Consider the following 21,308-nt stretch of genomic DNA (forward strand, 5'->3'; position numbering starts at 1 on the left):
ACTGCCGCTTGTTGTCACTCACTGAACGGAGAAGACCAGGAGAGAGGGGTTTCATGGATTCATGCATTTCTGTCTATAGGTGTTTCTGGTGTTTGTTTTTTGGAAAATAAAGTCACTAAAGGGGTATGAAAAATGATCTAGAGGGGAAAGTCTAAGTTAATCATGGCAAGAACCAATGCATGATAATAACTGCTGCGAGTGAGCGAGGGACATCGGGCAGGTAAGGTGAGATGGTAAATTCCACATTAGCAAGACAAAAGGTGAAAACATAAGCCCATATCACATTATCTAATGAGGTTGAGCGCTCCTATCATTTACTATCATCCAGATCATCACTATTATATCAAGTGCTTAATTGCCACAATCACATATCAGGCATTTTCTAAATAGATTCTTCAGTCTTCACATTTAAGCATGCTTAGATGCATGGACAGATTATGCCATCATTACCCTTTTCTTCTTTTACTTTAACTGCAGAAAAGAAAATATCAAAAAAGTTAATAGTTTGTATGCCCATTGCTTCCTCATAGTAACTCTTATCTTAGATGACCAATTAAGACCAGTTGCCAAATCTCTGCTGTTAAACATCACTAGAAATATCTCAGCTAGGAAGTAGATGAAACTCAAACCATGCAACCATGGGAGAGCTAAAAACCTTGGGTTGACAGCAGGGGACCAAAATAACAGCAGCACTGTGATATCACCTCAGAGAAAGTGGAAGGTAGAGAGTGTTAAAATTATCAAGTAGCAGCTGACTCTTACATGCTGGTAAACAGGTGAAAAATGGCTTCTGTACTGTATAAAAAAAAAGTGCTTTTAGAGACTTAGAAAATATATCACAAGTGTCCAATAACAGTTTTATTATGTACAGTTGAGAAGTTTTTGCATCTTGGTGTTTAAGAATATTACCTCTGCTTGCTCGATCCACATGCTCTAGGTCGTCAAGAAACTTGACCACGTCTGGAAATTCGTCCTCACATACTTGTGCCAGGAAGTGAAGTAAGGTTGTCTTCTGATCTGCTGACTTGGTGTCCTTTAGCTGTAAAACATGGACACATAAAATATGCATTTATGTGGCTTTTTTAATAATAAGTAAATAATACAACAAATTTAATAATAAAATAAATTGAAAAATAAAACGTATACACAGGGCAAAAAAAATGCTCTAACAGGGGAAAAGTGACTCTGCATGTTGCTCAGAGTTTGTGTTATTGAAAATGTCACAGGTTAGGTCTAACCCTGTTAAGCACACACACTGTTCACTTGCTAAATAAATGTGTTTGCATGCTTGAATCTGATGAATCTGTCTTACTTTAAGTCAGAAATTATGTCATGTTTCTCTAACACACCATATATACCTGCCATATTAAAGGTTCCATAATTTAAAGGTTAGGATATTCATCATTTTTTAGAGTATAAAGCAGGTCTAAAACACTCACTTTATGGAGAAGTGCGCACAACCCATATTCAACATTTAAATCACCCTCAGTAATGTAAACAGCATGATTTATCCAGCACAAGCACAGTTAGAAATATATCTAAGTACATCCATCTATAACAACATAAAATTGAAAAAATACATTAAAAAAATAAATAAACAAGTGGTAAGACAACTGCATGCAATCATCTCTTCCTCTTGGATCTAATTCTGGTTCAAAAATGCGGTCAACGCCGGGGTTTTGTTAGCAGCCCTTAGAAGGCTACATCTATACGAGGTAGGATCAAAAAGTTTTTCCAAGTCTGCACATAAATACAAAAGCCTTAGCCAATTTAAATTTAAATTCTCTCTCTTTCAAGGTCATTTGATTCTGAAATGCAGCGCTGCCGGTGCTCCTGTTACATCTGAATTGCTCCTGGAAATCTTGTGCATGTCTAGACTGAAGATCATCACAGGTGACAAGAGTTGCGCACCTCACCGCAGCGCATTTAAAACACAATCATCACTCACTGCGCACCCCACTTTGTCCTGATGTCAGCTTACAGATGAAACACGTTCGTCTTAATAGTTAATACGTGTTAGGAAGTATGCGTGCCGCTATGCTGTGTGCTTTCACATTTTATTTAGACCAGGCAACGTATGCATGTTTAGGATTCAGAGTTGAGCGCACTGCTGCTTTGTAACACATTTTCAGTTTTGACACAACAGAAGCACACGCACTGCGAATACACAAATGCAGGTTGTTAGAAAGGGGCTTTCAGGGAGCGATCAAATCTTTGCAAGAGTGCCGAAAGGCGGTGCGCCCCTTCACAAGGGCCCGACCCTTAAAAGGTACATCAGACAAATTTAAACCAGATGCAATTTTTACTTTTGATGGGCAAAGTCAAAGAACGTTTTTGTTGAAACATATAATAACAGAAATTGGGTATGGTACGTAAACAACATCTTTTTGGCCTTAGTTTCACAGTATTCGTCGCTATGGCAGGAATCATGATACACATGCATTTTGAGCTGCAAAATGAAAACCACACTTTGTGGATACCCTAGTTAAAAGGGGTGAAAGATGTGTGTGTGAATGTGTGTGTGAATGGGTGAATGACTGGATATGTAAAGCGCTTTGGGGTCCTTAGGGACTAGAAAAGCGCTATATAAATACAGGCCATTTACCATTTATTAAATGCAAGACAGGTGCTTAATAATCACTAGTTGATGAAAACCTGCACACCTACCTACATGTGTACAGAGCTCACTTGCTATTCAGTAAGAAGGGTGAAAGCAGCATCAAAGGTGCGTCTCCATGTTGTTTAATGTGATGTAGGTGAGCAGCTAATTTGCAATAGAGCTACAAACTACTGTTAGAAGTGCACTTTTCCCTAGATCATTTTTTGTGATTAATGCTAACAGCAACAAAAAACAAGGTTCAGCACAGGGCTCGACGTACTCATGCTTGAAATCAGAAGTACTAATGTAGCTAAATATGCTGTCTGGTAATTGGAAAAAGAAGTCATTGTCCTTCATCTACTGTACTTACTCAAAGCAGTTCTGAGCTCTAGCTTAACAAATGCTGAGTGTTAACAGTGCCACACATGATTTTATGTCTCGTGATTACGTAGCAGATGTGTTCCTGCTCCCTGCACTTGGTGCCCATTTATTGCCAAAAGTAACAAATATTTTATATTTCCCTGATAAATTTCCATCATTGATTTTTTTCTCATTTCTTTGTTCTTCTTCCTTTTTTATTAAACAGGCTAATTCCAAGATGTCTATCAGCATCCCTGCCAAACATGCCTCCTGCAGAGTGTGTTGCAGTGCATCTCTCTAGGTGATCTATTGGTAGACAGCAGTGTACTCAGACCCGCTGGGTTTAATCATGTTTGTATTATCTCCTCTAATCAAACATTCTCATCTCTCTTTTCATTTCTGTTCCCCAGTCCCCCCTTTTTTTTTAATAAAAGCTGCAAGTGCTCACTCACAAAAGGTCCCTCTTTGAATTTAGATGGATGGTAATCGTAGATGACAATGTAAACATTTTGCCTTTTACATTTGGGATGGATGCAATTTTCCTGTGCTGTGGAGTGTGCCGTGGAATTAAGTTGTCAAACTCTGGGTATGGCGCGAAGGAGATGTCTTCCTCTATATATCCTGCCCGTGACAACGTAAACCTTCCTTCAGACAACATACGCAGACAAAAGAAACTACTGTTTTAAATCCTTAACAGTCTCCTATTAACTGATATTACTGTTGTCCTAATGCATCTAATCCATCATGTTCGTACAAGTGTTTGCCTTTGTACTTGTATTTATATGAACATCAGCATCCAAGTCTAGGAGGGTAAAGAGGTGGCAGTGACAAATGACAGCAGTGCTCGTTACTGTGGAAACTGCAGTGGGTGTGCCAACAGCTGTAATGTAACCACTGGAGGAGACTTGCACCCCATTCTTCCCGTCACTATTACAAACTTCATGTTCTGTTTTCATGCCGCATAAAATCCTGAGTTACAGGTGTTGGATACGTCTCTGTCCAAGAAGCACTAGTATTGCCACGGCGAAGTTGTGTGAACTTTCAAAAGGGATAGTGGTTTGAGTTTCAGTTATCTTTTCTGGGCAGAAGAATGAGACTAAAGTACTCGGTGGGCTTAAATGCTTTGATAGAGGCCAGATGATAACGAAAACTCTGATAGTGTTCAATCAAATGAAATGGTTTAAAATAAAATGTCTCATTACAGCAGCTGCTTTGGATCAGTTTACTGATAAGGCTCAGACAAGGTGACCAAAGAGAGAGACACCGCTACACGTAGTGTCTGGTACAGACACAGATATACATAAATCCCATAATGTATACCGATTCTTTCTTTAGTCTAATCACTGTTAACGCTCTTGGCTTGTACATTTGGCAGAAAAAAGCAATCCATATAGGAAATGACCATTTTAACTCAAGGTTTTTGAGGACATAAAATGAGAGCGCAATAATGAAAATAAGGAGAATCTATCAGGCTAGCTTCAACTAAAGGCCTAAAAAATCATTTAGTTGAGGTCAGTAAAAAATAAATTATATTTCTGTTACAGAACTCTGACTGCAAACACAGCTGTGTATCTCTTGAGAAAGTTTATTGAACTAGCATCACTCCTGTTGAACATTTGACACTGAAGGGATGACTGACTACAAACTGTGTGTGAACAGTTGAAATTAGGGTCAGCATTTCAACCCTTACCTTGCAAAGGGAGCTCAGGTCAAAGCCATATGATTGGGCGTTTCGAGAGCCCGCATTCATGTAATTCCCCAGTAGTAGCACCAGCTCCAATAAGCGGCCAAAGGAGCGGCTCTTCCTGACCTCATCACATGCGGCATTTACGGCCAGAATATCTGGTCGCAGATTATTTACGTGCTCCTCAAACTGAAGCCGGAAGAGGATGTGGCTGAGGCGAGGACGCAGCCGCTTCACACTGCTCATCTGGGGAGGCAACAAAGTCAAGGTGGAAACAAGAAAACAAGAAGGCATAGATGGAAAAGGGATAGTAGGGGGAAAAGGGATTCGGAGAAAAGAGAATGAGGAAGGAGATGAGAAAAGGATGGGAAATGATGTCAAGGAGAGCAAACCACATCAAAGAACAGTCAAACTTAAAATAACTACAATAACACATTTGACACACTCTCACATTCAGACGATCTAATTTAAAAGACATTTATGCAACCAGCATGTTGGAAAGTGTTGCTAGGCAGTAGTAATAGATGCTGGCAGTGATTTGATTTGGGACCCAGGTCTGGTAAGTTAATTGTGGAGTTAGTGTCCATATAGGGCAGGCAGTGGAGGGGTGGAATATACAATAGGCTGCCTTGGATTACCACTCTCACACAATTAGAGAAAATTGGAAAATATTGCATTGGGCCCAGGACCTGGCCGACACAGTGATTGTGTATGTGTGTGCGGCGGGAGGGAGGGGTGCAGGTTCCAATTGTCTGTTTCACACAACAGCTGGCTGTGCGGTTTGATGTCCTCCATCAAGGGTTTAATTATAGCTACTGTAATGTTATCAAATGACTATTTCAGTCAGTGTGTGCTGGTCTGTGTGCACTTTGTGTCCGTGTATTTGTCGCACATAAAAGGAGAGGGCGGGCAACAAAAAAAAGAGGAATAGAATTATATAACAGAATTAAGAAAAAGCAAGGTCCACACGAACAAAACATAATGCTGAAACGAACCCCAGAGATGGGATGAATTATGTGATAAAGATATTTAAACGAGAAAAAAATAATCAGAAAAAGAAGAAATGGAGCAAAACACACCGGATCATCTGCAAATTGAATGTGTGCAGCTGCTCCCACTGGCCTACACAGGGCACTGGGAGGTTATACTGACAAGTTGAGGAGATGGTTTCTCTCTCACTCACTCTCACTCACTCTCACACACACACACACACACACACACACACACACACACACACACACACACACACACACACACACACACACACACACACACACACACACACACACACACACACACACACATACACAAAAGAGTGGACTTATGGAAAATCTAGCTCATTTACTGCCAAACACTATTTCCATGAGGTGATAGTGAGAAGGAAAAGACAGCTCTGTTGATATCCTTATCTGAAGTGTCAGAACATTAACACTGAATTTAAAGATTCTCCCTCTCCCTCCCCCCCCCCCCCTCTCTCTCTATAGTAAATATCTTGAAAACTTGCATGTAATAAATATTCCCATCAACTGTCAACAACAAATAAAATCAAAGATGAAAAAAGCATTAGTCCCGAGGATTTTAACTACAGCTCAGCCAGCAGAATGCACATACTAATAAACATTCCTCAGATTTCAGGAGTGATGCGGAATAATCATTAACTGCAAGTGATTTACAAAAAATTACAGGCATGCATATGGCTTCTGTTAAAGACATTAAAATATGCTTTCATTGACTGATATAGATGAGTTATGTGAAAATTTATATTTTGAGATTAAGCGCTTTAGTTCCTCAACTTACTGTCACAAAGAACAGTGAACTTATTCACGTAGCTGCAGGAATACTCAGCAACTATGGTGGTGACCTTGTGTTAAGCTTTTACAACAGGCAAGACAGACCTGAAAACAAAATACTACTGCGCACAAGGCTGAGTTAAAGATCAATTGAAAGTGGTGTTGACTGAAAATAAAAAAGTGAATGTTTACACAATGGTAAATATTAAAAAAGTACATTAAAAAAATCCCTTTGAACCTGAGCTTTTGTGGGCCCACACGAGTAGCACAACCTCATTATATAAGCAGGCTCTCCTTTTTTCTCGTCTCCTCATTGAACAAGATACAAAAGATGAGTTATGTTTTTGTCCATAAGGTGGTCGCTAGGTAGAAAAATAAAAATACATAAGTGACACCTCTCATGCATAATTCTGACTAAACCTCCTTTGAAAAGTCTTTAAGAAAATGATGCTGACATAATGAGGCAGAAGTGCTGCTCTTTAATGTGCATAAATTAGTGCACCAGTCCACAGGTGTCCCATCTTTCCTCTTAAGGCTTTAAAAGATAGAATTTTAAAGAGCTCAGGATTATGATAATTACATGAAAGTGTTCTCTGTGTGTGTTTTCATTGAAATAAGACGCCGAGAAAGAATACAAGACAAGTTTACTTGACTAAAACATTCAAATATTACGTTTTATTACACCAAATATGCATTTTTTTGGCTCTGATAAACTATTTAATTCTTAATACACTTGTGTTTAATAGCATCGTCAACGATAATAGGCACACTGTCTGAGGTCTTCCGGCAATAAATAAGGAAATATAAAGGAAAGGTCGTTTTTGTGCTGTATATCTGCAGTTGGTGGGAAGTTGACAGATGTTTGTGTGTGTTGTACATTTGTGTGTACTCACCACAACCCCAAACTGCTCAGGCTCTGACAAATTAGAGTACTCATTTTTGTATGTGGCCAGCGCATTAAGCTGCTCCTGCTCCGGTAGGTGCTTTACAAGGTTCTACAAAGAAAAGGAAGAAAGGGAGTGAGAAGTGGGAAGGATATACAGAAATTTACAGACAGCTAACCTGCTGCTGTTCTGTTTGGCATTGTCTCTGTTGGTGTGTTTCAGCCATGTGGTGAGCTTTGTTACTATGATAAAATATCTTATTACCAAGCAAAGACTATGTAGCTTTATACAGTAGATACAACTGAAATGAACCACACTGGTCCATTGAATTGTTGTTAAGATAGAAAAACAGAGATTGACACATACATGGAAGGACAGACAGATGGATTGGATGAACAGAGTAAGTCAGTGCCAAGTGTGAGGTATACAGATGGCATAAACACATTGAAGTTATAGCCAAAAAGCTGGTAAAGCACTTATAAACACAAACAAAAAAAAACAAAACAAAAAAAAATTCAGCTAAACATCAGCAAAGTGCTTATTTATTTTTTACTGACATACTGCCTGTGCTCACCAACTGTTTCCACACCTGCTATACTGCAGGCTTTACAGATGCCCAACGCTTTAGCCTTGGGCTACATGCTGTTTTAAGATAGACAACTAATCAAGACAATAGACAAAGAGTTGAACCTGACCAGCTGAGTAGGAGAAGGGCAAAACTAAAAATATACTTCCAGCCTCAAGGTGAAAAGTTGAGCATTGACTAGTTTCAATATTTTTTGGGTGGAACGAGAAAGTCATCCACTAAAGTAACGGAGGCTCTATGGCTTCATTAAACAGCATACCTGGATCATAGGTTCAGAGAGTTGCTCTTCATCGACCTCCACTATCATGCGTCGAATTTCCTGATAAGGGATGCGGAAGGAGCCTAGGAAGATGGCTACAGGTGGGAGGGGGGGAGAGATGTGGCAAATGGAGAAAAGATTGACAGCTGAGCTGTAATGTTGAGATATGAGACAGTTGGTCATAAAAGAACAGAAAAAACAACCAAACACACACACAAAAAAGAACAATGCGAAATAAAACAGTACACACAAATCTTATGAAACAGGTTAGTCTGACCCACTCAGCCAGCGATGTCTTCATTTTTTCTTTCTGTCTTTAAAAAAATGATTTTAATTTTAAATGTATTGGCTTAGCAACCATGATATTTTCAAGCAAGAGTTAGGACTAGCAAAGGTATGGTGCATGCCTCGTCAGGGCTAGTTATTAGTCTCACAAGCAGAAACACATTAAAAAAAATCATTTAAAATTATTGAGCATGTTTTAGGTTGAACACTTTGGAGTGTTCTGCATGTAAGTGTGTATGTGAAGTATGTTACAACATTACATTATGCATATACAGGAGAGCATGAACTTTTGAAAACGAGAATGTACCTTTTGTTTTGCACACTTTTTTGCTCTACTGGGTTAAATCATTTTTAAAGTTGTGGGGACAGAAATAATAACTTTTTATTTCAGGTTGAGCACCAACTTTGGCGTAACAATCAAGTTACAAAGACAAATGTTATGAACCAAGATATCCTCTCATATCACCATAGAATCCCAAAAACCTGAGCCCATCCATGAATTCATATCCCTCAGTGTGCTGTTTCTCAGACACCCTGTGCCTAGAGAGAGACCTCCCTACATGGTGTTGAAAACCACCTGGCAAGCCTGATGAAATGAAGATGGACAAAAAAAACCCCAAAAAGTATACACACAGACTCACCAGGAAATCTTTTTATAGTGGTGTGTTTGCTTAGTACTTTGCAACTCTTGGAAAGACAAGTTGCCCAGGCATGTTCTATCCCTGGCATAAGTATCACATAAAGGGATAGCAGCCTCACCAAAGATCTCCTGTGTGGACAACCAACAGGATTGCTATGCTACAAAGACGTGCGTTCACTTGACTTTAAAGCTACAAAGAGACAGAAACACCTGCAGCTTGAAATCCAGAAGGCCCTGCAGGGCTTTAAAAGACAACAGTTTGAGAAAATGGCCTAAAAAAGTCAGCTTAAAAGACTAGTCATCTCTTATTCCTGTGAACAGGACCAGAAGGACTTTACAGTCACAAGAGGCGCCTCTCGAGCACCACAGACGACAACCACGAGCACGTATCCAATTGTCCCACAGGACTTCAGGAGGCCAACTACTACACAGTACATAACTGAGAAGAATTAAAAAGAAACAGCATGTGCAAGGATTAAACTGAAGTTTAAACACACGTCCAATAAATGATGAATCTTTTTTTTTTTTAAAACCTGTATATATTAGGTTGAGGTTTTACTGACAAACTAGCCCTTCTCTTCTTAAAGCATACGTAAAATGTGACACGACTGTGATATAAGCTCCCGGCTGTAACTGGTAATGAGAAAATTTTAGTACAATTCATTAGGCAGAATAAATTTGCACTGTATCTCAGTATCTTAACAGTGATGGCATCAATCAAGTAACAGAAATAAAACCCCTTCTCAGTCCTTCTCAAACCTCAATCAAAGCTTTTAGACTCTTTACCTCCTATGGTGGACCACATAAACCACCAACTCCCCCTTCCCCTCCCCCTTGCTCTCTAATTTCTGCTGCATGATTTATCACTGTTACTGGGCTGATTAGACTCATTTTCTTTTAATACGTGAAACAAAGGTCACAGCTCCATGTGATATAAGCCAATGAGGTGCTAAGATCTGAGAGTGCTTAAGAGATCAGCTGGATCCTCATTAATGCCGGGTGTTTTTTAAACCGTCATTTTCAGACCAAGCATGCGTGTGTGAATGCATGAGAGAGATGAGGAAGGAAGGAAGGGAGGAAGGAAGGAAGAAAGAAAGAAAGAGAGAGAAGTTCTTTTTTCCTTCTTTCCTTAATGGATCTTTAACGTTGTTAATTAGGTCCGTGTGAAGAGATGAGTCATATGTGGCAAAGGCCAGGTTCACATGAACTGTCTGTGTGTATTAATTGCCATAGCAACATGCTAAGGTGTAAAGCATACCAAATTTCTCTATAAATGTATATAAATCTGCCTTTTTTTAGGAGTAGATAGAAAGGAAACAAATACTTACACAGATTCTGTGCAATCTTTGGATCGAGCACCTTCAGCTCTTTAATTCTCTTCTTTATGGATTTCTTATCCTCTGTATCCTCCTCTTCTTTTTTAGCTGATAAAGACAGAAATATTAAACTGCAGCCACCACACATAGGCAGAATTTAGACAAATGAAGCATGAATGAAACACACACACTTGGAAACAGCACAATTATAACATTTAGATATCAGTACAACATAAAGAAGAGAACAACAGCAAAAAGATTAACTAGGTGGTGGAGAAAGTTCAGATGCATTATATTTATTTATTTGCTGAGTTGAAATATTCCATTAAGTGTAAATATGTCAAATTTTTAACATGTCAGCTATTTCTAACAGGCTCACAAAATATTTCCGCAAGCCTTTGTTGTATATATTTACATATTTTTGCAAGCGAAGAATGACTCAATGATATGATGCCATGTGAGTAGAGAAGCATGGAGAAAGGGATTATGGGGAAGTTCTCTCATCACACCACTGAGAGAGTAAGGTACGGGGCCCGTAAGCACAGAGTTGCACATTCGGCAGAGATGTTATAGGTGAAGGTAAATCTGCTTTAGGGTCACGTGGAGGCAGGTAGGTGGGATTGTGACAGAGCTGTTGGTAGATAGGAAAGCCAATGAGACGACACAGAGATGTATGCTTCCACATCTGTTCACACACATACACCCACATCTCTCTCACACTCACATTCACACACACTCTTGAGCCACGATCACAAAGAGGAGTTCATGGTTGGTTTTAATTATTTAAGAGACCAGATTAAGAGAACAAAATGTGCATCCCAGGAGTTTTCGGGGTAATTGTCTGGTGCTGTAATTATCGTGTATGTGGTGAGAGGGTAGGAGAGGAGAGGAAAGTAGAGGAGAAGAGGAGAGGAAAGCAGAGGAGAGGAGGGGAACAGATCAGAGGAGCACACGGGTTAATCCACAGGAAAAGGTATTTCTGCTGTTCCACATGGACTCAGTCTTCTTTCAGGGATTCTGTATCTAATTAAAAAGTGAAGAGGTATGCTGTGAACCCCCGCATGAAGAGACTGGTATGATGTCCACAAACATGAACACCTACAGTATGGCGCACCACACACAAATACACAAACACGGCCACACACTGAGCAATCCTTGGACTTACGTGGTTCCTCTGCCAGTACACTCTCCTCACAGTCTTCGATGTGAGAGAGAGAGAGAGCAAAACGCAAAAGAGACACAAGGGAGGGGAGGGGTGGGGTGGGGCAGTGAAAAATGTGTACCATGGATAGAGGAGAGAGATGAAAATACATTTTTATAAGAATGCTTCCTGTCCACTGCAGCGTGAAACACAAAGAGAAAGGAAACCACAAATACGCTCTAAAATCTGACTTGGAAGAGTGGGTTTAACAGACAAATATTCACTAGATCAAATGAAAAATGATGTATGCTTTACTTTCACAGCTTCCCAACTTCTTTTCCCCAAATCAGGTAGTCTTTAACCACAACTGCTAACATCACATTTGTGTTTCTAGCCTCATCAATAATGGTAGTATAACACCTTTTGGATAGTTGAATGGACAAACGAGCAATGTGAATGTGTGTGTTTGTGCAGCTTTTGTGTGACATTTAGAAACTCTGTATTATAGTATGCATGTCCTTTTTGTTATTGATATTGCAGCTCTAAACATGGCTGAAATGTTTCCAAAGAAGACAAGCAAATTTGTATGAAGATGGGAATAAATTTCCACTTTTTTCTGCATTCAACATTTTACAGAAGCTAAATGGATCTGTGCATTTATCTCCCATTAGAATAATAATTCATGTTAACTCAACAGTTTACTTACAACAAAGTTTTAAAGCACACATACAGTCAGAAAGAACACACACCCTATGCCATTTCAATGGTTTGACATATCAGGACATAACAAAAAAATGGTAGGTAACAACATCACATGACATATGTCAGTGTGTCATTATTCACTGAGGAAAAACTAATTCAAAATGCACCCCATGATTCAGTAGCTTTTAGAACCACCTTTAGTGGCAATAACTTGAAGCAATTGATTTCTGTATGATTTCATTAGTCTGTCACAACCTTGTGGAGGAATTTTAGCTCACTCTTCTTTATAATGTTTATAATGCTTCAGTTCATTCATTTATGCACAGCTCTCTGAAGGTCCCGCCACAGTATTTCATTCAGGCTGAGGTCTACACTTTGACTGGGCCATTACAGCACTTCGATTTCACTCTTTTTCAGCAGCAAATCTTTTTGTAGGAGTTTTGCTGCTGCGTTTGGTATCATTGTGCTGTTGCATGACCCAGTTTCAGCCAAGCTTTAGTTGTCCGACAGACTGGCTCACATTTTACTCGAGAATACTTTGATATACAGAGGAGTTCAGGGTTGTATCAATGACTGCAAGGTGCCCAGGTTCTACGGCTGAAAAACAAGCCCAAATCATCAGCCCTTCACCACTGTGCTTGACAGCTGGTGTGAGGTTTCGGTGCTGATGCGTTTGCTTTTTGCCAAATATGATATGTATTATAGCCAAACGTCTCCACTTTGGTCTCATCTGTTCAAATGACATTGTTCCAGAAGTCTTGTGGTTTGTTTAGATCCAACTTTGTAAACTTAAGCCATGCTGCTATGTTCTATTTAGAGAGAAAAGGCTAGCTCATCTGACCTTGTAGTGGATTTGCTGGGAAGTCCATCTCTGGCAAGATTGCCATCTGTCCTGAATGTTCTCCACATGCAAATGATATTTCTCTACAGCATGCTGGATTTCAAATGATTTGGAAATTAACTTATAACCCTTCCCAGATTGTTGGGGAGCATCAGTTGCTTCACTAATACCATTAGTGACAACTTTGCTCTTTGGCATCGAGTAAACACAAACCTGAATGCTCCAGACCAGCCAACTGTCAAAACCTCTGTTTTTATAGAGACATTCACACTTACTCAATTAATCAAGTGCATTTGATTAGCAGCACCTGGCTGCTGATTACCTTTTTAAGGGTAAGTAAGGGTTTTGTCTTAATTCTTCTTAAATAAATAATGACAAAATGTACAGCGTCATGTTTTGTAATTCACCAGATAATTTTTTTTAATCCTGAATATTGAGATGTACTAAGAGGAAAGCCCTAATTCGCCTCTAGCTTACTACATTAAGATGTTGTATTGATCTATTCGTCATGCAGTTCGACAAAATCGTATTTATTACGAAGTACACAGAGACTCTCAAACACATAACAACAGAGTATCAACAACCTCGCTTCAGCACACAAACACACTTGGCTATGTCACAATCTATGAAGCGTCCTCACATAAGGGCTAGAGACATCTCTATTGTATAAGAGATAGTGAGATAGAAAGATAGAAATTACATTACTCCAACGTACGCACGCACACAGTACACGCACGCACACGCACGCACGCACGCACGCACGCACGCACGCACGCACGCACGCACGCACGCACGCACACAGCTACCTCAGGTGTTATCGGTTAAATCAGCTAATTGGATTGCCCCCTTCCAGCATCACCCTCTTATCCTCTTTGGCCTTAAAACAGCTCTTCTTCAGGGAAGCCTGCTCATTATACATCAGCCAATTAAAATATCCTGCAGGAGGGTCAGAGGTCAGTGGTTAATCAATCAGAGGGAGTGGCAACAGTTGTAGTTATCAGATTACGCTATCACCCAGGAAGTAGGAAAGATAAGGATGCACTTGTGAGAGCAAACCAGTGGGGAGTCTGCATCCCATTACACATCTAGCGAAAGCAGAACAGGAGCACAGCGTAGGTATGATGCGACTAGAGTAGATATTTTAAGACCTAATGACGAGTGGATTAATAAGTGTAAAAAGATGACACATCACAGGAATAAAAAGCTGCACCTGTTCAGAGAGGGAGAGAGATGGAATCAGAGCATGACAGGAAGAGGCAAGTTACAAACCCAGCCATCGACTAAAACCACTGTTAAGATCAGGAGCTGAGATCAGATAACGCAGAAAACGGAAAGCAGGAGTCAATCACAAGACAGCAGAGAGCAGTGCATTAGGAACAGACACCAGCAATGAGAAAACGGCTCTGTTCTGCCACAGCAAACGTCACATAGTGTGAGAAGTCTCTTCATGAAGGCTTGTGATAAATGTAAATGTGATGGCGGGACGGTGGACAAAGGAGGAGGACAGATAAGTATGAAAAACAGAACAAAGATGAATGGCCGTCTCAATTTCTTTGCCTCCAGTGTAGGATCCTTAGGGGAAAAGGGATTCTGAATTATTCCAAAAGTGACAATGAACCTGAACTTGTGTTTTTGTAAAAACAAAAAACAAAAAAAACCATAAATGGGTACACAATAAAAAGAAGAAGTTGTGTTATTCTCTGAAGAAAAGCACAGTAATGTTCAGTTGCAGGGTCAGATGAGGATCCAAAGCCAGAATTCTGAAAGAGTTTTGCTCTGCTCACCTTGCTTGTAATAATTCTACTGAGTACTTCTTATCCAATCTCTGGCACAGTTTAAAGGCACTTGATAAAAAAATATGACAATGTGTGACACTGCACACACATGCACACCCACGTGCACCCCTGCGTGCACGCACACACACACATCCCCAACCACAGCAGTGCTTCCCACAAGGCAGTACCAGTGAATTGTGCCATCAAAGCACTAAAGGGAGTGGTGGAAGAAATAAAACTGCTGTGAAAGAGCATGACTGACATGACAGGCAGGCCTCAGAGACAAGCAAGTAACACCTTATATACCCCACCCCACCTCTCTCTCAGACACACACACACAGCCTACTTTCTTCCCTTGCTCCAGCCTTTTACACTCGGATCACCACTTTATTTTATCAGGTTGGATTTCTAATCAGAGAAAGAAAAAAAAAAAACACCTTACTGGAAAACATGCGAGTGCACGTCATTTCATCTTGCGTTTGTCTATGTCGCTTCCTATGTGCCTTTATTATTTATGGAATGATATAGTGGCACAATCGCCTCCTCCGAGGAAGCAGATAAGCGCACAGCGAGGGGAAAGTTGAGAGGGCCACAGACTTGAAAGGCTAATTAAATCAGTGTGTTGTTTCCAATAGCCAATCAAGGCAGTCATGCAGGTAAAGTTTAAATCACTGCTATTAAAGGGGTTTCTGTGGCAGGGATAATTCAAGGGGCCTTGAAATTCAATGTGCAGACACCACACACACACACACACACAGACACACAAAACTGCCTGAAGCAAAATCCACTGTGAGACATCTGATGCACAGGAGGGGGGTTGTCTGCAGCAAGTGAACAAATCCACCATTCCGACACGTCTGTCAACTCTACAGTCAACAGAAGGAAAGGAGAACAGTCAAACCAGCTGCACAGTTTGACTGTTGACTCACTATATGCTTCGGATCCAGATATGTCCTGAACTTCAGTCAGCCTGACAGAGAGCACGAGAGACATAAGACACATGTCCAGTAGTTACTTGGACTATGCATACCCTGCCCTCACCTTTCCCTCTCCGCCTCATCGATGCATACACTCCTCCATCCTGAACAGCAAAGCGATGACAGCTCGACTAGTCTGTTTGCACATGGACTAACCTCCCCACCAGAGTTTTGTGAGCGCCAGTGAGTGTGAGACAGAGAGGGAGATCAGAGTAATGAAGTGAGGGGCTCTATTTTGAGTGAGCTAATCAAAGCGAACCATCCAGGGCCACCTCTCTCTGTGATCCAGACTAGATGACCCAGGGCCATAATTAGTCTGAGACTTTCATTCTGATAGCAGCAAATTAACAGACTTCATTAGGCTGTTCTCTCCTCCTCTATCCCTGCTATACCAAGATCACTTCAAGTGTCCCTGTATGAGCACCAGCATCTACAACATACTGGCCAATTGCTCTTCACAAAGAAAGGAACACACCCCGCAGAGAGAACGTGCAAGTATACACATTTGGAAATCAAAAGTTACTGACAATACATGAAAAGGTTTATAATTGATTAGAAGCCTCTGTTAATCAGTGTGTACCGGCCTGTGGGGATGAATGTAACAGGATGATCTATTTCTCAGTGGAGTAGTGCCCTCTAAAGGCCTCATGAAGACCTACCAGTGCCCTCTTAATACATCTGTGTGTTCGTGTGCATACACAAGCGCACACACACACACACACACACACACACACACACACAAATGAGTATTTTCTGACTGCTCTGTCATATCAGGTATGAAGCATTATTATCTCCATTTCATTTCACTGTCACAGCCTCAGTATGATCTGCACAGTTGTTAAGCCCACCCTAACATTTCCCAAGTCATTCAATGGATTGATGACGGCCTAAATCATTCACCTCTGAAGTCATTTGCAATTTTTTCCGTTTTTCTCCCTATGCTGTTGCAAACACGTCTGCGCCCACTACCTTCCCTACTTCCAGCGCTGTATCCTTCCCCTCCCTCCTCCATACACAAACCTACACGTGTGGATGAAAAATCGCAGCAGAAAAATAAAGTCGCGAAAGCAAATATGTTTTTAACGAGCCGGCCCATTACTTTGATGATATGAGAACATAAAAACACAAATTGGGACTAAATTGAAGTGCTGATGCTTGAGAAACAGAGACAGGAAAAAAACCACAACTCAACAACAACAATGGAGGAGGAAAAGAACAGAAAATAGAAAAAGATTAAGCACACACACACACACACATAAAAAAAAAAATGCAAAGGGTGGGGGTACGTGTTTGTAAAAACGTGACATTTTCAAACATTTCAGGACACTGTCACAGGTCCAGGTAATTGGTGTGTGGCTCCAGCACACACTGTAGCACATTAGACATTTCGTAATCTGACCAGAATATGGCTGCGTGGCGGGTTCAAAATATATATGAAAATAACAGGCTGGATGTAAAATAAGGGTGTGAGAGGGTGGGTGGGAGACAGCCATGTGTACGGTGTGTGATCGGACGTTCCCTTTCAACAATAATGAAAAGAGCCTTTAATGATTATGCATTTGATGAGATCTCTCATACTGGCACAAATTTTCTACAGCCACACGGAAAGTCATTATAGAGCTAATGGTATTCTTCAAAATGTCAAAGCAAAACCATAAAGAGAGCGAGAGAGAAGGAGAAAAGAAGCACAATCGAGACAGAGACACACAGGAGAGAAAGTCCATTTGATGAGAACAGGTATATATCAGCAGCAATGCTGACTGCTAGGCAGCTAGACATGGACATGCTGCTGATATCCTCATATAGTCAGTGCGGTTCAAAACAAGCTATATTTAAAACATTTGATGTGATTTTAGAAGCTAATTCCTGCCCTCAGTGAACAAAGCTGCACTCCGTGCACCTCTGGAGGTAACACAGATTTTTATTTTTATCCAGCTAAGTGAGATTAATATGGTAATTAGGCAACTTAAGAATACATAAGCATAAATGAGAATATAATGCTAAGTTCTCAAAAAAATATTTAGGCATATGATTTTCAACAGGACAGCCTACTGTAATGCTTTTATCCCCACCTTCTCTAGTCCTCAATCGTCTCCTAATTCTGTGATGGTGTCCACCAACCTCCTCAGCTTCTTTTCTTTTCTTGTAATTCAAAAGCCTTTCAAGTTCTCCACGCAGCAGACCACAAAAGCTCTCGGTTTTGTTTTAGGAAATACACCCACCTTGCATTTGAGAAACCCATTAACCATCATATACATATGTTAAATGGCTCCAATTTACAGATACTCTGAGGGTTAATGCAGTGAAGGCTGACAGGGGAGAGGCATGGATATGAATGAACACAGCTGTTTAATGTGTCACATCAGCCTGAGTATGACAAGTGATGAAAAGCTGTTAGCGCTGACCGGTCTTTACCACCATATGAGAGCCTTTTCTTTACTGTATGTGCTGCTTAACCGCCAAACCAAGCATACGAGTTAATTCCCTCCTACATACCAGCCCAATTTCTGCTCCCCAAATATACTTGTGCAGAATGACAGGACCAATGCAAATACACTTCCTTACCAGACCATTATATTCATATGGAAATTAGCTGTCTAATTATCTGTTATAGCATGCCAGCAGTAGGAAAAGAGACCGTCTTTCCTCAACTTTCTCTTTAACAGGCTACATTGATCTAGTGAGCCTGACACTGACTCAAACCAAAGCCTTTACACTGCAGTAAATAACATTTTAAAAAAGGATAGGCGTGAAGCATCTTGTCCAAGCATAACCATGCTATGACTTCAAATTATTTATTCACTAAGTATTCGTGCATCATCACGCTAAAACATATCCCAAGCTGCATATGTTTACAAGCTTAATCTATGATTCCTATTAATTATCTGCTTTGCCAGACATTCACTATTCATATTGTACAGTATTCTTAAAAAAAAGGAGGGAAACAACCAAAAACTTAGGAAGGCAACAACAAATACAGCATCACCACTGGTAATCAGATTAAACCAAATTAAATACTATGTTTGCACTGATCAAATTAACACAACATCTCCACGCAAGCATTATATGGATTTATTGAATAACTTTTTCGGTATATTTAAGACAATCATAGAACCACTTTTCAAAGCTAACGTGTAAATTACCATACAGTCTATGTGCTGTGACGGTTTTGAATTATTCCTTAAGTATATCTCTTCCAAAGGTATAGTAGTACACAGCATGCTGCTAATACTGCAGCATGTTATCTGTGGTGTTGTTTTCTCCCAACTCTTCTGTAATAACTACATTTTAAAGTTTAAGCATTTTGTTGCATAACACAGAACAGCCCACGGCCATTTTGAACCTTTTTTTACCAGCCGATGTGAGCTGAATCCTGTATTGGTCAGGCTCCAATAGTAAATAAAATAATAATAATTAAAAAAAGCTATTAACTTCCTTATGTTTCTCAATTTTTAGCAGTTTCTTTCCCCAACACCCTTTCCATTTCTCTTTCTTTTTGTCTACCGTCTTGCAGCGTTTCAGTAGAGGTAGGTTATTAGTGGATGCTTGTATTCCAGGAAGAAATGGCAAACTGATTTTGTGATCTTTGAGGGTTTCGTCTAATTGGATGTTATTTATTAGTTGAAAAGAAGGCTCAGGAAAGGGCAGCTCTCTTCATGTTGTTGCTCATTTTTGTTCCAAGCACTATAGCGACGAAAACGGTCTCTCTGCCCTCTCCTTGATAAAAAGAAATAGAAAGAAAACATGCTGCAGACGTCAATTAAGATGTTACTCTTTAGAACACGAACTGCAATTATGTATATTCATATAACATGCCAGTCTGACAAGTTCACATATGGGGAAAAAAGAAAAAGAAATTGTTCCCCCCCCCCCATATGTGAACATGGTAACAATTAAAATTTTATCTTCAAAATCTCAAAGGGAATTCTAAAATTCTGAATCAAGATGTAATTATAGAATATACTAGAATTAGAATGACACATATGTGGACGATTACAAAGTTAGTCCTTTATACCATTACAGTGACTTTTAAATCAAACAATCAAGTGTTCAAAGTGCAGACTGTGATTGCCTCTACCGGGCCTTAAATGCAGCCACCTCCAGGTGCTGCTTGTTTGTGGGTCTCTGTCTTCAATTTTGTCTTCACTAACTGAAAAGCATGCTCTGCTGAGTTGAGATCAGGTGACTGACTCAGGCAATGAGGATCTTTCTCATTTCTTTGCCTTGAGAAACTCTTGGGTTGTTTTTGCATTAGCCTTTAGCTCATTATCCTTTGCAATGTGAAGCACTGTCCAATCAGTTTTGGAGCATGTGCAGCAATCCAAGCATTAGTACAGCCCCGTAGTGCACTTCAGAACTTATCTTGTTATTTCTATCAGCAATCATATCATCAATAAACACTAGTGGTCCGGCTTCCACCATGTTTTTGTTTTTTTTTTTAAAGATGTTTCTGGCGACGTCTGATCTGGCGTTCTTGTTCCTGAGTATAGCCCATGGTTTGACAAACTCACCATTTCTATTCATGACCACTCCTAAACATTTTCCTTTTTCATTTTGCTCATTTTGTTTTTTCAGCTATGCGATGGCCTCCTTCACTTGCACCAGCATCTCTTTAATGAACAACTAACAAGTGCAACTTAACACTCCAGAACTTTTATCTGTTTAATTTGTCGTTTATCACCAAGGGAATAGACCTCACCTGACCATGAAACTGTTTATAAATCAGTTGTACAATTACATTTGAGCACACTCAAACACTCAAAAGTGTTTAGAATTCCTTAACTCCTTCAATTAAAGCACAAAGTCTGCATTTCAGCTTTAATTACATCATGGCTGTGTGGGGGAAAAAGAAAAAAAAAAACACCAATAAAAAAAACACTGGTGCTGAACAGTGGCAAATTACAAAAAAATGCCCAACAAATGTCCAACAAATTATGGACCTAACAATATGGCTGATCCAACCATGTAGGCTTAGCTTTTATTATTAATATATTCCTTTATTGAAATAAAATATATTAGTGTTTCCTAAGCCTGGCTTAGTTTATGATGTAAAAAAACCAGCACCACTAATTTAGTCATTCCCAGTTTACTTCTCAAAGAAATAATCGTTCATTTTATGAAAACAAACATTTAACCAAATCCAACTGAATACCAAAAAGGCAGGTCTCTACAGGTTTGTTTTAACTAGTGCCCATTATGTTTAAAAAATTACCATCACTGCTGGCTGATCCAGAAGCTACAACAACAAACAGATGAGACATGAGTAGTGCAGTAAAAAGAGGACATGTTCCTCATAGTACTTAATTCCCCACCTGCCAGCGACTGGAATATGTTCTGTGATTTTCACCTTGTCTTCTCACTAACACCCAAAGGAAAGCCATGTTATACATGTTTTATCTCTATCTATTGACACTGATACTCTCAAAGAGCTTCTCCAGAGGCTATCCGTGAAATCACAGAAATTGCCAA

The 21,308-nt window shown here is 39.9% G+C and overlaps 1 protein-coding gene across 1 annotated transcript in view; it reads right to left on the minus strand.

Moving 5' to 3' along the window:
* LOC146678834 (protein diaphanous homolog 3-like) overlaps positions 1 to 21,308 on the minus strand; it is a 166,260-nt gene that overhangs the window by 90,847 nt on the left and 54,105 nt on the right. Inside the window, exons 19-23 of the mRNA XM_085403617.1 lie at positions 10,416 to 10,511; positions 8,163 to 8,257; positions 7,327 to 7,428; positions 4,650 to 4,889; positions 910 to 1,039 (exon numbers count right to left, since the gene is read on the minus strand). Of these exons, the coding sequence (XP_085259743.1) occupies positions 910 to 1,039; positions 4,650 to 4,889; positions 7,327 to 7,428; positions 8,163 to 8,257; positions 10,416 to 10,511 (663 nt within the window). The remainder of the gene's footprint in view (positions 1 to 909; positions 1,040 to 4,649; positions 4,890 to 7,326; positions 7,429 to 8,162; positions 8,258 to 10,415; positions 10,512 to 21,308) is intronic.

The sequence above is a fragment of the Rhamphochromis longiceps genome, linkage group LG1, assembly GCF_057381845.1.
Source record: "Rhamphochromis longiceps isolate RC_006_pf linkage group LG1, R_longiceps_female_GT1.1, whole genome shotgun sequence".
NCBI lineage: Eukaryota > Metazoa > Chordata > Actinopteri > Cichliformes > Cichlidae > Rhamphochromis > Rhamphochromis longiceps.